Raw genomic sequence first — 17,239 nt, forward strand, 5'->3', positions numbered from 1 at the left:
ATTTAGGGGATCAAATTCATGTTTCCAGGCCTATATAAGTATTTACTCCATAAAGAATCTTGATGGTCTTGCATATTATTTTTGCAAGTCAAACTATGAGGCAGAGCCAAGAGTAAAGTGCTTGATGTGAAAATACGAGGACCTGAATTCTAATTCTAATTCCCAGAACCCATTTGATGCTGGTTACAATAGTGTGACCCTCTAATTACACTTCTCCTATGGATATTGGGAAGTGAAGGCAGGAGAATCCACAGACTTGAGATCCTGGTGATCAACAAAAGGGTGACGTTATTACAAATAATGTAGAATGTGCTGTGGGACAATGATCTTGTACATGGCAAAGGTTTGTTGCTTGTGTTGGTTTAAAAAATACTGATTGGCCAGTAGCCAGGCAGGAAGTTTAGGCAGAGCAACCAGACTAGGAGAATTCTGGGAAGAGGAAATTCAGAGACACAGTCACCAGTCAGACACAGAGGAAGCAAGATGAGAATGCTTCACCGAGAAAAGGTACCAAGCCACATGGCTAAACATAGACAAGAATTCTGGGTTAATTTAAGTTCTCACAGCTAGTTAATAATAAGCCTGAGCTAAACGGCCAAACTGCCAGTCAGCAGGAGGGTTGCCTGCTGGCCAACTAGTCAAGATGTGGTGGGTGGGAGAGAGCCTAGAGACTGTTCTATCCATCTGGGGAGCTGGTCACTAACCTCTTGGTTTGCTCTGTGCAGTCACCACAAAAGGCAGATTCTTAGCACGTTCACTGGAAGGAGTAACGGAGAGTGTACCACCAGGATCTGATAGACCACTGGGAATTGTGACAGAGAAGCACAAGTGATCACAGAAGGTGATCTGCTACAGAGCTGGGAATGACCTTGGGGGAATGTATTTGGAAGAGAGGAGGAGAGTGAAGATTGCCTACTTTATTCCTCAGCCATCATGGCTGTAGGGGGAATTAAGTATCTGCCTTATCAGTTTTTCCTACTGTTTTGCATTAATTTTCATGTTTTTAGTCTTCCATTCATTTCCTGATTTTATATGAATGCCACGTGTCTTAGGGTTTTGCTAGCACAGCTAACTATCCCCAGAGAAATCCCAGGAAAAGTTGTTTAACAAAAACTTAAATCACTTTCTTGTTCACCTAAAATGGTTTATGGAGCTTTCAAATTCGTCATTGGGAAGGTCTTCCTAGAGTGTTTTTGAGAGGAAATATTAAAAAGATCTTTCATAACTAACATGAAGCATAAAAAGTCATTTTAAGAAGTGCAATCTTTTTTTCTAAGTGTCAAAATGGGTAATGAATACTTTTTAGGCCATATCTGTCAATGGTACATATCATTTCCACACTCACTTGATTGGCTTCAGCATAAAGTAAAAAGGCAGACCTGAAAGTGTGAAAAAACGGTAGAAAACCACCAACTATTGTGTTTCCAGGAATAACAGCCAGACAATAATTTTAGGTTCCCTGCAAGACTAAACATATTCAAAAAGTTTATTTTTAATGAAGGCAAAGAATATCGTGGTTCATAGTATTTAAGTTGAAAGAGAAAGTGTGAGTATAAAAAGATTAAAAAACAAGTATGTATAAAAATATAGTACAGCTTCAGATTCTGTGCTCTTTCTCCCGTCTTTCAATCTAGCATGCCTTTACACCTTTGAGAGGAGCACAAGTTTTTTTTTTTTAATGAGAAAAGGAAAAAAAAAAGTTTCCCCCTTCTCCCAGCCTCCCATTTCCCTCCCCCTCCTCCCACCCTTCTCCCCCTCCCCCCATGCATCTCCCCCTCCCTCTCCAGTCCAAAGAGCAGTCAGGGTTCTCTGCCCTGTGGAAAGTCCAAGGTCCTCCCCCCTCCGTCCATGTCTAGGAAGGTGAACATCCAAACTGGCTAGGCTCCCACAAAGCCAGAACATTAAGTAGGATCAAAACCCAGTGCCATTGTCCTTGGCTTCTCATTAGCCCTCATTGTTCGCCATGTTCAGAGAGTCCAGTTTTATCCCATGCTTTTTCAGTCATAGTCCAGCTGGCCTTGGTGAGCTCCCAATAGATCAGCCCCACTGTCTCAATGGGTAGGTGCACCCCTCGTGGTCCTGACTTCCTTGCTCATCTTCTCCCTCCTTCCACTCCTCATTGGGACCTTGGGAGCTCAGTCCAGTGCTCCAGTGTGGGTCTCTGTCTCTATCTCCATCCATCACCAGATGAAGGTTCTATGGTGATATGCAAGATATTCGTCAGTATTGCTATAGGATAGGGTCGTTTCAGGTTCCCTATCCTCATCTGCCCAAGGAACTAACGCCTTGCGCTCCTGGGAGCCACTCTAGGTTCAAGTCTCTTGCCAGCCCTAAGGTGGCTCCCTTAACTAAGAATTGGAAGCACAAGTTTTTTAATTGAGTAATTGAAGGCTTGTTTCACTTGCTTGTTTCTCAGTGCATAAATAAAAGGATTTAACATTGGTGAAATTGATATGATGAGAAGTGAAATCCCTTTATTGATAGCTACGTCACTCTTGGATGAAGGTTTGATGTAGATGAAGAAGCAGCTGCCATAAGTAATGGAAACTACAATCATGTGGGAAGAACAGGTGGAAAAAGCCTTTTTCCTTTGCTGGGCAGAGGGAAATCTCAGAATGGTCTTGATGATGTAAATGTAGGAAAGGACAACACACACAAAGGTGATGATGAAGGTCAGCACGGCACCAATTATCACCATCTGCTCTAACAACCATGTATCTGAACAAGAGATTTTCAGGAGAGGAGCTGCATCACAACAAAAATGGTCAATGATGTTTGAGTCACAGAACTCCAGGCCCAAGCCTAGACTAATAGGTGGGACAATGATGACCAATGCTGCTACCCAACAGAAGAAGATGAAATTCTTGCAGACTCTGCTATTCATGATAGTCATGTAATGCAGAGGTTTACAGATGGCCACGTAGCGGTCATAGGACATAATAGCCAGAAGAAAAAATTCTGTTGCTGCAAAGAGGTCTATAAACAGTAGCTGAGCGACACAACCTGTATAGGTAATGGACTTGTCCCCAGATGAAATGCTATATAAAAATCGGGGAATACAAGCAGTTGTTAGTGAAATTTCCAAGAAGGAGAAATTTTTGAGAAAAATATACATAGGTGTTTTAAGGCTGGGGTCAGTCAGAGTGAGGGTGATGATGGTTATGTTCCCAGAAAAACTCAACATGTAAGAAAGAAGCAGAAAGATAAAAAGAAGAATTTTCAGCCTAATGTCATCTGTCAGACCCAGCAAGATGAAGGTTGTCACTGTTCGGTTTCTCATTTTTGATTATTGTCTCTTGACCAGCCTGGTTGAAAAAGAAGAAAGACATTATTTACAAGACTTCAGAATTTAGTCAGATGTCAACCTCACGACAAGTTAGCTTACCATTCCTCTACTGCCGTTGGGTAGTGAAGAAGCAAGCACACAGTGCATGCTGGTCTTTGATCTTCCTTTTGTGTCACACAGCAGCTCATATATTTGAATCATAGAATTCATACTGATATCCTATATCTGCAGTCTAGCTGGAATCGATGCTACAATTACCCTATTACCCAAACCACATAAAGGTATTACTAAGAAAGAGAATTACAGACCATTCTTACTCATGAACATTGATGCAAAAATTGTTGACTGAGTTTTCTGTCCCGCCTGTTTCCTGCAGTCATTAAGTCCCAAAGAAAGCACAGAGAGTTTCATATTAGTTATAAACTGATAGGCCTAACCCAGGCTTCTTATTAACTCTTACAACTTATATTAGCCCATTATTCTTATCTGTGTTATTCACGTTGCTTGGTGCCTTATGCGGCCATCAGTCACATCTTGCTTCTTCTGGGGTTGGGTCAGGACTCTGTCCTCTTCCCAGAATTCTCTTGTTCTCATTGATCCACCTCTATTTCCTGTCTGGTTGTCCCGCCTATACTTTCTGTCTGGCTACTGGCCAATCAGCATTTATTTAAAGTATAATTGATAGAATACAGACCATTATCCCACACCAAAATAAACTCAATAAAATACTGGCAAATTGAATCCCAGAACACATCAGACCCATCATCCACCATGATTAAGTAGGTTTCATTCCAGAGATGTAAGGTTGGTTCAACATACAAAAATCTGTCAGTGTAACCCACCATATAAACAAACTGAAAAATAAAAACTACATGATCATCTCATTAGATGCTGAAAAAGCTTTCAACAAAATACAACATCCCTTCATGTAAAAGGTCTTGGAGAGAGCAGGTATACAAAGAATATACCTAAACATAAAAGAGGCAATATACAGTAAACCAACAACCAACATCAAACTAAATGGAGAGAAACTCCCAGTGATCCCATTGAAATCAGAAACAAGACAAGGTTGTCCACTCTCTCCATAGCTATTCAATATAGTTCTTGAGGTTCTAGCTAGAGCAATAAGACACCAAATGGAGACCAAGTTGATACAAATAGGAAAAGAAGTCAAACTCTCACTGTTTGCTAATGATAAGATAGTTTACATAAGTGACCCTAAAAATTCTAACAAGGAACTTCTATAACTTTTAAACACTTTTAGTAATGTAGCAGGATATAAGATTAACCCAAAATAATCAGTAGCCCCAGTAGCACAGACACTGAGAGAAACAATAAATAAATGGGACCTCCTGCAACTGAAAAGCTTCTGTAAAGCAAAGGACAAAACAACAGCTTACAGAATGTGAAAAGATCTTCCCAATCCCATATCAGACAGAGGTCTGATCTCCAAAGTACATAAAGAACTCAAGAAATTGGTCATCAAAAGAACAAATAATTCAGTATAAAAATAGAGTACAAACAGAATCAGAGAACTCTCAACAGAAGAATCTAAAATGACTGAAAGACACTTAAGTAAATATCCAACATCCTTATTCATCAGAGAAATGCAAATCAAAACAACTCTAAGATTCCAGTTTACACTTCTACGAATGGCCAAGGCCAAAAACACTGATGACAACTTATGCTGGAGAGGTTGTGGGGAAAAGGGAACACTTCTGCATTGCTGGTGGGAATGCAAGCTGGTACAGCCCCTTTGGATGTCAGTGTGGTGATTTCTCAGAAAATTAGGAAACAACCTTCCTCAAGACCCAGTAATACCACTTTTGGGTATATATCCAAAGGATGTTCAATCATGCCACAAGGACATGTGCTCAACTATGTCCATAGCAGCATTGTTTGTCATAGCAAGAACATGGAAACAACCTAAATCCTCCTCAACTGAAGAATGAATAAGGAAAATGTGGTACATTTACTCAATGGAGTTCTACACAACAATAAAATAAAATAAAATAAAATAAAATAATTACATCTTGAATTTTGCAGGAAAATGGATGGAGCTAGAAAACATCATTTTGAGTGAGGTAACCAGACACAGAAAGACAATTATCACATGTACTCCCTCATTAGTGGGTTTTCAACATAAAGCAAAGAAAACCAGTCTACAAACCACAATCCCAGAGAACCTAGATAACAATGAGGACACTAAGAGAGACATGCATAGATCTTAATCTACATGAGAAGTAGAAAAAGACAAGATCTCCTGAGTAATATGGGAGCATAGGGACCTTGGGAGAGGGTTGAAGGGGAGGGGAGAGGCAGGGAGTGGAGAAGAGAAAAATGTAGAGCTCAATAAAAATCAATTCAAAAACAAATAAATAAAAACAAAAATACAGGCTCATACAAAGAATTGTTTTCCCAGCTTGCAAATGGAAGTGTGGAACTGACTCACCTGGTTACTTGATTTTCTTGATGAAAACCCTGGTGGCCCCAACTAGCTGCAAGTTTCATGTTCTCCAGATAGTGAAGATTTTTTCCTTTGATATATTTACAAGAAGGTGTTTCAATAAAGGTATATTTTTAGACAAAACTCTAAAATTAAGTTCTCTGTGTTTATTTTTTAAAACACATTCAATAGCAGTATATTTACTCTCTGTTTGGCCATCATTTTTATTCAGTTCCCTGTAGAGAAGTCAGGGAATGAGAATATGGTGTCATAATCAAAGAGCTATATTCTTGTTATTCTGTTTTTGATCCACCTCGGTTTAGTTTGAGATAGTCTTAATACTTTGTTATATATGACAGTGTGACCTAGTAATATCACATCAAGAGAGTAGGTCATTTCTTAAGTTTATTTTCACTTCCCCTTTCCTTTATATTCTATTTGTACAAAATTGTTTTTGTTTTTCCACTTTCTACTTAAAACATGAACTCATTTGTTCTAAGTATGCTTTAAACTATTTTGGCCAAAATTATCACTATTCGGTTCCTTAAATATTTTAAACATTTGTTCCATTGTATGATTTTTAGTTGGCAAGCATTCTCTCCCTATCTGTAGATTGTCTTCTCCCTCTCTAAGTATTTTCCTTTAGTCTGTAGAAACTTTTTAGCTTGGTGCCATCTCGTCTGTCTCCTCTTCTTAGGCTTTCTTCTGGTTATTTTGTTGTTTTAGGTCTTACGTGGAAGACTTCTATTGCTATATCAAAAGTGAATGAGAACAAGCAAGTGCTGCCAGTGAGTGGAGAGAAGGCAGCCCACCATTTAGCTATCAGGAATGCACAATAGTACAGATATATTAGAAAATGACATAAAGGTTTTAAAAACGTAAAAATAAAATTATGATGTGGTTCCAAATTCCATATTTTGTTTTATATATAAAATTTTCTCCATCATATTAATTGAAAATTAAATTACCACATTGTGGACTTGGTTTATTCAGTTAGAATAGTGTCCTTTTATTCCACATATGTTATTACAGATGGCAGAATTTCCTTCTCACTTAAGTTGTACAGTATTTTATTTGGCATATGTATCTTATTTTATTTATTTATTCATCTATTGATGGATGTTTAGTTTTATATATTGGAATCATTGATGATGACAAAATGAACATGGAAGTACAAAAATAGCTTCAAACTCAATGCAATTCATTGTATATGTATTTCAATGGATCTAGAAAGTATTATATAAAAGTTTGCAGAAGTTATGCTGAAATGAACATATTTGTTTTACCTATACAAATAAAGTCATATAATGACTTCTAAGAATTTTCTTTTCATATGATCCTCATAGCAAAAATTCATTGATATTTTGAGACTGTCTTTAATATTATAGTAATTGGTCTGACTCTCTATAATTCTTTTCTATCTACTAATGTATAAAAAGAGAGAATATTTCCTGTACTTTTATAAGTTTTAGAAACTATGAGCTTTCTTTTCTTATTGATTACTTTGTGTCAGCATTCTTAACAATATCTAATTTATGGAATTATTGTGATCATTTGTTGAATAATTCCCCAAGAATTCTTCTTGGACCGTAACTTAGAGTCAATATCTCAAATTCTTTTGTCCATTTATGTCGCGCCCCACCTCGTCCAACAAGGATGATGCGACACTGGAGCTCTTCTTGCAAGCAGTTTTATTCAGGACCTTTTTTACAATTGTATCTCTCTCTCTTCTCTCTCCAGGCAAGCCTCTTCCAGCCCTTAAGTAGGCCTGGGCTACCAACCGTGGATAGCCACGTGGACACCGTCCATTGGTCCACACATACGCAAACCGCTTGCGATCATCGAGTGATGATTGCAAGAGTCCAGTCTTAGCCAAATAAGGAATTGTTTATCAGAGAGCGCTCACTTTAGGGATCGTGGAGGGCGGAAGGCAGCACCATCTTTTAGGCGTGGCTCCACACAGCTCTCTACACATTTATGTCTTCATTTTACTTTTCTTCCTTTGCTACTTAACTTGCTTCAACATTTATGCTAATTTATTTTGTCATTAATCAATGGCCATTGTGCATACTATATTTTTGTTCTTGTAGTCTTGATTAAAATGAGAATTTTTAGTGCCTCTAATAACCTTCTATGCTCATTTTGTGAATTCACCAGAGGAGGAGTGCGGGTTTTGCAATTTGGAGAATATGTCAGGAGGATTCTAGATCTATTTCTGAAGATGTTATTGTCTTCACTTTCATTCACTCCTTTATCAATGCAATTGGAATTTTTTTCACAAATCCAGATAAGATTATCTTTCCAAATGTGTTATGAAAAATTTTGGTCTGTTAAGTGTATTTTGTAAATAAAGAATTTTACTTTCTTTCTTTTTCAAGCTAGAATAGGTTTCTTATGAAATTTATAGCTCAATGGTTACTCATGTTTTATGAATTTTACTCTGGAAGAAATCCAGAGGTGCATTTTCTTAAAATTGGTGGATTGAGGCATGTTGTGTCTTCTAAGGTAGTTATAAATTAAAGCATTAGATGTTCATAATCAGACAAATACATCTGTTTTTTAAGCATCTCTACAAAATAAGAGAAACTCAAGTGCTGGAAAAACAATTAGTTGGTAGGCTTCATTGTGATTAGGATATCTTCCTTTCAGAGAAGATCATTCAGGAACTGAGCCCAAATATGAAAATTCCACTCTTAAGTTTTCATGCTGTATCCTAACTCATAGCAGAATTGCAGATTTAAAAACTTTCTTGTCTGACTAGTAATGTCTTTTCCACTTTGAACCTGAATATGAAATGAATGTTCTGATAAATCAATTCAGTTTAGGTATACTTTTAATGTTGAATATTTCAAGTTTACTTGTTCTGAACTAAGTAATCACAATACTGCAGCTATTTTGGAGATTTCATGAAGGATATTACAGTTTCCATTTGTATACAGATTGATGAAAGTGTCATTGTGGGTCACTTCTGTTTGCCTTTAAAATTACCTTGTCCCTGAGATTACTCATGTGCATATTTCTTATATATGATATGATTGATACACATTAAATAATTAGGAGAGAAGGGGTGAGTAAGATATGACCATATTCATTCTGAGGATGCATATATAAATTATTTTCAACGAATCCTATTATTTTGTATATTTAATTTTTGTAGAACAGAAAATGACATCATAAATATACGTTTTCTTGTCCAGCAACACCAATATTGTTTTTCGCTACCTCTGATATTTAAATGCACAAGTGTGACTACCACAGAGGCTAAGAAAATGGAATGGTGGCAAAGAAAAAAAAACGGAAGTGATCAAACTTCAGAACAAACAAAGGAGTAAAGCATACTTACTCTTCTGTAAGGCAATCATGACTTCAGGTGATCTATTATATTTGTTTTCCTAAAGGTGCAGCTGACAGTGCAAGGGCGATCTAACCTTGTGAAGATGTACATGGAGAGAGAATTCTTTTACAGAAGATAGGGCTGTTTTTGGTTAGCTTCACATTAAAGATTTCATTTTAGTCTAAACATAGTAACCAATTTATTATATCTCCAAACTGAAATGAAGGCATATAAAATTATTGTTAGAGTATTTTGGTAGATAGTTTTCAATTTTTCTGGACAAAAAGAATTTCAAATTGTAAAGAAAGGTGACCGTTTTATTATACAGTCTTTTATGGATATGTAGAGGATAAAGAAGGAGTCCTTTGTGGCCAAACACAAACACAGTTAATGAATGTGATAATCACTAATTGGCAGAGTATCAAACAGTAGCAACAATGGGACTTGTGTCCTCAGAGACAGTAATACACAACAGTTTTGTTAGACACATTGTAAGTATAAATCAATAACTGTCTGGCAAATGGGCAATTCAGAATTTTCTGAAAATTCTGTGTTTACCTTAACTCATAGGTAAGAAAAGATAAAATGTTGCTTGATATCTGTTTTGATTGAAAAAGTAGAAATATACTCAAAGGAAGTTAATATCTAAGTGTAAATACTTTCCACATTAAAAATAAATAATTTCATCATATTCTATACTAAAATACCCTCCTCATTGGCTCCTGCCTCTCCCACTCTACTCTCTCCATCTCTGCACAGATCCAAAAGACATGGACATTGGGAAAGTATTGGTAGAGGGAGCTATGAGAGGTGCGGGATGAGAGTAACCAGAATGTGTTACTTATACACACATAATTGTCAAAGAATAGATTTAATTGATTAAAAGGAGATACCTAAGTTTTTCCATATTCTTGATAAAAATTCAGCTGTCAAATATGTCACCTTTTCAACCCAAGGGAGGAAGAGTTCAGGGTAACTGCTCAAATCAATTGATGAAAAGTTTTTGAAATTTTAGAAATAAAGAAGACATCCAACTTTATGACTTAAAAAGCCACTGCTTCACAGGTTCATCTGGAAGATACTGGAAGAACAGAAAAATGTGTTCAAGCTTAGAAGATGCTTTTTGCCTAGGGTATAGAATGAATGAATTTAGCTGGGCAGTGGTGGCACATGCCTTTAATCCTAATCCTCGGGAAGCAGAGGCAGGCGAATCTTTGTGAATTAGAGGCCAGCCTGGTCTACAAGAGCTAGTTCCAGGACAGGTTCCAAAGCTACAGACAAACCTTGTCTTGAAAACGCCCCAAAGATAAAAATAAATAAAAAAGAATGAATGAATTTACACATAGTTTATAATTAAAAAGATTATCCCCCAAACTGTGTAGTCTTTAATCAGTTTAACGACTGTTAGAAAATGATGTGGGCAGACATGCTGTTGATCTAAAATTTTTCAGTGCTGATTTACCTGGGTGTGGCATAACAGATAGATAGCAAACAACATTCATAGTAATAGAATTCAAGAATGTAGAGAAAACTCAAATTAAACAGCTATTTTTCTAATATAGATGTCTTCTTCCTTTATAGAGTTTTTTTTAGAAACAAGTCATAGCAATAAATTTTAAAATAAATTGATGAGCCCTTCTTCCTTCTAAATGAAATAAAAATACAGCTTCATCCTTCATAAACTTAATTCTATTCATTCTTAATTTAAATTTTTGTGATTTTAATTTAAATATAACATTCTCCCATCCCCTTTCCTCTTTTCATACCCTCCTTTCTCCACTGTTCTTTAAATTCCTTTTCATCAATTGTTATTCCATGTGTATATGTATTTCATACACATTTACCTATACAAAAGTTTCCAAATATAACTTATTGAGTCCATGTAATGTTGCTCGTATGTATGTTTTCAGGACAGATCTTTTGGCAACCAATTGGTGCATTCAGGGGAGGGCACCTCTTTCAGTTTTGTTGAGTTGTTCATAGTTCTTTGTGCAGGATTGAGGTCTAGTGGATTTTTCTTTGTGCAGTCTTATATGTTCATTGGTGTCACTCTTGTTCAGCTCATTTTTAGGCAGTCCTGTTGATGTGGCTTTATGGGTATAGCTTCTGATGTTACCAGGAGGTACAGTCTTCTAGAAAACTTCATGACACTTTGGCTTTTACACTTTTTCCAACATTTTCCCCACACTGTTCCTTAATCCTTTGATGTGGGAATATTTGTAGATGTATCCTTTGAGAGTGGGCTCCACAACTCTGCATATTGCTCTAGTTAAGGCTTCAAGTGTTGAAAAGGAATGGAGAGAATGAACAGTTTTCTTGTTACTGGTTTGATTGTGTCTAGAGATTCTCTACATTGAGCATGTAAAAAGGTTGTCATATGTGCCCTTTATCTTGTTAGATGTGCTCCCTCCTCCTCAGTCTCCTGAAGGTTTTGTCAGAAAGCTATGCTGATTTTTGTCAGCAGCATTTCTGCATATGTTGTCAGGAGGTCGCTTGTTTCATTCCCAGATGCTTGCCCCAAAATAATCACACAGAAACTGTATTAATTAAATCACTGCTTGGCACATTCATTTTAGCTTCTTATTGGCTAACTATTATATTAATTTAACTCATTTATATTCATCTGTATATTACCACGTGGCTGTGGCTTACCCAGTAAAGTTCCCAGTATCTGTCTCCAGCAGCTCCATGGCTTCTCTCTGACTCTGCCTTCTTTCTCCCAGCATTCTGTTTAGTTTTCTCTGCCTAGCTCTGTTCCCCTATAACTCTGCTATAGGCCCCAAACAGTTCCTTTATTTATCAATGTTACAGAGGGAAATCTCACATCATACATATATTGAGATGATCATGTGATTTCTGGCTTTGAATCCATTTATATGACTTATTGCTAACAGAATGTGCATGGGTGTAGGGTCATCTATTGGAGCAAAAGTAGCCTTTCAGAGGACACATCTTTGAAAAAACCTATCTCTTTCCTAGAACCCACCAGTTGCCAATAGCTTCCCAAGTAGGATTGAGACCTCCTGACCACCCTCCCCCTTCCATGCTATGGATTATGTCTGGCTTGATCTTGTGTGGGCCTTGTGCATGCAGTGACAGCCGTTATCAGTTAATATGTGTGACTGCCCTGATGTGTCAAGAAACACTGTTTTCTTATAACCATCCACTGACTCATTGTAAATGCAGACTGTACTTTTGTTTTTTAGCTACCCAGACCTGAATAATCACACAAAAATGATTTTAATTGCAACACTGTTTGGCCAGTGGCTCAGGCAGGTTCTTAGCTAGCTCTTACATCTTAAATGAATCCATTTCTATTATTTTATATTTTACCATGAGGCTCGTGGTTTGTTGCCTCACCTCTTGCCTCTTGGGCAGCTACATGGCATCTGCCTGACTCTGCTTTCTTTCTCCCTGCATTCAGTTTAGTTTTCCCATGTAGTTATATTCTGCCCTGCCATAGGTCAAAGCAGCTTATTTATTAATCAATAGTAATAAAACATTCACAGCATACAAAGGGGAATCCCATATCATCTCCCCTTTTCTGTCAAAATAAAAAGAAAAGGTTTAGCTTCTACATATAACAAAACAGGTATCCAACAAGAATTACAGTAACAATATTTAGTCTATTTGTATATGGAAAATATTCTATCATCTATTTTATCTTTGTGAGTATAAAGTTTCATATCTAATTTGTCTTTTATCATAACTAAGGAAAATTGTAACTATAACTATATGTCTTCAATTCCATCAAAGACCCCAGAAGGATATAATATTACCTAAGTAAACAGGAAGTGCATTGTGAGCAACTTCCAAAACTCTAGAATTGACAGAGGCATCTTGCTGCCTGGACAGTCACCCAAAGTTCTTCTGTACCATTGGGATATCCATCTGCAGCCTACAGGCCCATACTATATGGCAGACTCTTCCATGAAGCAGGAAATTTGAAAGAATGTTTTGTCTATATTGGCAGTTTGTCATTCACTTTCTTGTATGTGCTGCAGAATGTCTGGAAAACTTTTCATGAAGGAGGAATCTTGAAGGGCTATCTCACCTTCTTTTGGCAAGTTCAGTAGTCATTTTTATGTGGGGCCTGCATGCCCAGTTTATATAGCATACCATCAAGCAGTCCCTCAAGAGCAATTTCTTCCTCAAATGGCTAGCCTTGTTACATTGAAGGCAAATTCCATAATAAGTTTCTTCAATGCCCATCAACCTCTCTGAATTAATTGGTGCTGCTAGAAATAGTCATGTCTCACTGATAATAAAAGTGCAAGTTCTTAAAACCTTTTAAATGCCATATTCTGTGTCTTTAAATTGTTGAAGATTATCTAACTGAAATATATCTCTATCTAGAAGACCCAACTAGCCTAACTATGTTTGACAATTATAAATGACTGTCTATAAATCTGTAATTTTAAATTATACATTACATTTTAAAATGAGCTATATAAACATAATACCTCAAGCAAGAGTAGAAATACAGATATAATAAAATTGATCTTAAATTTGAATCAATAAACCAAAGTCCATACCAATGTACATATCAATGTCCCATTATTTTATTTTATTTTAGAAAGAGATTGATTGTGACCATTAGCTACTTATAACCAACCCAATGAAAACAAACATTTATAAACAATCATTTATAGAATGATTGGGCATTGTTTTCTCCAAACTCCTGTATGTTGTTTGTTGGGCGAAGCACTTTTAGGGTTCATGGACACCTTTTAGTGGGCCTTGTTCCATCAAACTACATTAGCCTGGAAGGAATCCACATGTTCTCTTCTGTGGAAACAAAAGCAGAGCCTCTTTTCCAAAGTAACATATCCGTAGACTCAAATTTTGAAGTCAAGATACCTTTAATATATATATATATATATATATATATATATATATATATATATATATATATATGTTGGTTTAGTTGAGCAGTCCAAGAATCAAATATTTTTCCTAGCAATTAACTCATTAACAGTCAAAAAATCCAAAGAAAACACAATGATACACATAATCCATTCTCTCTCTATATTCCATCTTTACATGACTATTTTTTACTCTACTACTTTGTAATATTTATTTTACTTTTACTCCTTTTATCTATGACTGCCTGTATTCTTTCTTTTCTCTTTCCTAAGCCCCTGTACATTTATCCAACAGTACGACCCATTCAAAGGTTTTTTTTTTTTGTCTGATTCTGTCTTATTGTATATCTGTAATCTTTTCTGACCTGGAGAGTTTTTTTAATTATTAAGAAGATGTGGCTAGAGCTAATGCTGCAGCTTTGCCAGTTGGCTCTGCCCTGTCTACTGTGGCAGAGGTATGTTCACAGCCTCTGTGAACCATGTTAACTGCCCTAGCTCTAGAGACACAGCAGGTCTATATCACCAGTTAGCAACTTATAGCACTCTACTCACAAACCCCATTTAATTACTTTGTAGCAGGACTTCCCAAAAGATCCAGAGCCATTCATGCCACCAGCATAAACCAGGAAACTGTCTCTTAAAGGAGCTATGCCTCTGCTTACAGCCAGCAAACAGAGGCTAACTGAAAAAAATGCGGCTATCAAGAAGCTCCAGTTGATTCCTGTTTTTGTGGGCCTAGAACCTTCTCCACCCTTTTAAAAAATGCTTTCTTAGGCTGTATGTGTATGTGTGTTGCCCCACATTGGGTGCCATTATGTAAATGAATACTGTGCTTTCATTTCCCAGCTACACAGACCCAAATAATCACACAAAACTATTTTAATTACCACACTGTTTGTCCAATGGGCTAGGTGTATTCCTAGCTAGCTCTTTCATCTTAAATTAACCCTTTTCTATTATTTTATATTTTACCACAATGCTCAGGGTTTGTTGCCTCACATCTTGTTTCTTGGACAGCTACATGGCATCTGTCTGACTTTGCCTTCTTTCTCCCTGCATTCATTTAATTTTCCTGCATTGCTATATTCTGTCCTGCTATAAGCCATAGCAGCTTTTTTATTAACCAATGGTAGTAAAACATATTCACAGCATACAGAGGAGAATCTCACATCAACTCATAATCTTTCTATATACTCTTCAATAATTATCCTATCTTTGAACTTTGGGTTAAGGAAGCATGGTTTAGATGTCTAATTAAGGATTGAACACTGTGAATTCTTGCCTGTTGGCCAATTGTGGGTTTCCATGTTATTCATCATCTACCATAAAAGAAGATTCTGAGATGAGGATTGAGAGATAAACTTATCTATGGGTATAGGTCTTTAGGAATCAATTTAATACTTTATCTTTAGTAGTTGGTTTAATACTAGGTCTATTTAGCAGAATAGTAACAGGTTCTCTCTTAGGGCCTATTACCTACCCAGACTCATTAATAGTACTGGGAATGAATTTTATTTTGTGGAGTGTCTTAAGTCTAGCTAGAAAATGGTTGGCTACTCACATAACATTCATGCCACTAGTACAGTAGTGGTTATAACTTTTCAAACTGTTGTAGCTTTCAAGGCTCACAGCTGGATATGGCTGATGATTACTTTGCTTCCCAAATGTCATCACTATGCCTTTAGGAATTATGACAATTAGTCAAAAGCATGAAGCTTCCAGGTGAGCACCAGTTTGATTTCTCTATATTTTGTTACTCAAGCATTTGGTGTGTTCAGCAACAGGGTGTTACTTCTGGAGGGCAACCATTGGCAGTAGTATGTAATGTTTGTGGGGGGTCTATGTGACCTCACCAATCAACAAGGTCAAAAGAGGTATTCCATACCTGTTGTTAGGCTTTTTATTTATTTACCTGTGATATGTGGCAGGAGCATTGTTGTCCCATTAAATGATTCTATTTAAGCCCTTTTATATATGTATACATATAATGTTAAGAAGCTTCTAAAGTTTCTATTTTTTCTTTCTAGAAGACTTTCATTGTTAAGAATGACTTCTCAAATCCCACTTCTGTCTTTTGGTCCATCTCCCACAACACTTAACCTTTATTGTTTTGTTATCTCCAATTCCCCCTTCATACCTTGTAAATTGTATCTCTCTGTCTTTTCTTAAAAGCTAATGGCTCCCATGGTTCCTTATTAGTTTCGTGATTTCTGTGGGTAGTTACACCACCACCAACAACAAAAGCACCACAACCAACAAAAAGCATAAGAGGTCACATAATTGTCTGTTGTCCAAGAAAGTACAAAGCTTGTTATTTATAATGAAAAACAAGAAGAGAGGATACCTTGATTTGTCAACTTGGGCACACTTCACTTCTTTAAAAGAAATGCAATTTTCTTGAGTAAGTCATGAGAAGCTTGTTTAACTTGCTTGTTCCTCAGAGTATATATGAAAGGATTCAGCATGGGTGATATGGAAGAAATAAGCACTGACACACTTTTATTAATGGTTACCTCTTCTTTTGCAGATGGTTTGATGTAGATGAAGATGCAGCTGCCATAGGTGATGGAAACCACAATCATGTGTGAAGAACAGGTTGAAAAGGCCTTTCTCTTTTGTTGAAGAGAAGGGAATTTTAGAATTGTCCTTATGATGTATATGTAGGAAAAGACTACACATATAAGAGTAATGATGAAGGTCAATACTGCGGAGACTATTACCATCTGCTCAATTAACCATGTATCTGAGCATGATATTTTCAGAATAGGATTTGCATCACATCCAAAGTGATCAATGATATTAGAATCACAGAATTCCAGACCCAAACCTAAACTAAGTGGTGGTAGGATAATCATGAACGCAGCTATCCAACAAGAAATAATCATTGTTCTACACACCTTGTTGTTCATGATGGTCATATAGTGCAAAGGTTTACATATGGCCACATAGCGATCATACGACATGGTGGCCAGAAGAAAAAATTCAGCCACCCCAAAGAGATCTATAAAAAATATTTGAGTTGCACATGCATTGTATGCAATTGTTCTGTCTCCTGTTGAAATACTGTATAAGAATCTTGGGACACAGGCACTTGTAAATGAGATTTCTAGGAAAGAGAAATTTTGGAGGAAGAAATACATGGGAGTTTTAAGGTTGGGATCCACTGTGGTGAGGGTAATGATGGTTAAATTACCAGTTACACTCAATAGGTAGGTGACAAATAGAAAAATAAAAAGCAAGACCTGCAATTGAGGATCATCTGTGAGTCCCAAGAGGATGAATGTTGTAATTGATGTGTGGTTTCTCAT

At 36.7% G+C, this 17,239-nt stretch overlaps 2 protein-coding genes across 2 annotated transcripts; both read right to left on the reverse strand.

Moving 5' to 3' along the window:
• Positions 1-2,344: 2,344 nt before the first annotated feature.
• On the reverse strand, positions 2,345-3,280 carry LOC121463624 (olfactory receptor 6C2-like). The gene has a single exon (XM_041675916.1). The coding sequence runs from the start codon at positions 3,278-3,280 to the stop codon at positions 2,345-2,347; it is 936 nt and encodes a 311-aa protein (XP_041531850.1).
• Positions 3,281-15,674: 12,394 nt separating this feature from the next.
• Positions 15,675-17,239, reverse strand: LOC121460709 (olfactory receptor 6C68-like). Its single transcript, XM_041671168.1, has 2 exons — positions 16,328-17,239; positions 15,675-15,698 (listed from the first exon to the last, which is right to left on the reverse strand). The coding sequence occupies exons 1-2, from the start codon at positions 17,237-17,239 to the stop codon at positions 15,675-15,677; spliced, it is 936 nt and encodes a 311-aa protein (XP_041527102.1).

Source organism: Microtus oregoni, unplaced genomic scaffold, assembly GCF_018167655.1.
Source record: "Microtus oregoni isolate MIOR12 unplaced genomic scaffold, Mior012 000001F_ref0000356, whole genome shotgun sequence".
Taxonomy (NCBI): domain Eukaryota; kingdom Metazoa; phylum Chordata; class Mammalia; order Rodentia; family Cricetidae; genus Microtus; species Microtus oregoni.

What these genes read in the sequence shown, in the direction of transcription:
- LOC121463624 (XM_041675916.1), bottom strand. Translation starts at nt 3,280, where the DNA reads ATGAGAAACCGAACAGTGACAACCTTCATCTTGCTGGGTCTGACAGAT.
- LOC121460709 (XM_041671168.1), bottom strand. Translation starts at nt 17,239, where the DNA reads ATGAGAAACCACACATCAATTACAACATTCATCCTCTTGGGACTCACA. An exon ending in CTTCTCATGACTTACTCAAG is followed by an intron (nt 15,699 to 16,327) that starts AAAATTGCATTT and finishes GCTGAACACACC; the next exon opens with AAATGCTTGAGTAACAAAAT.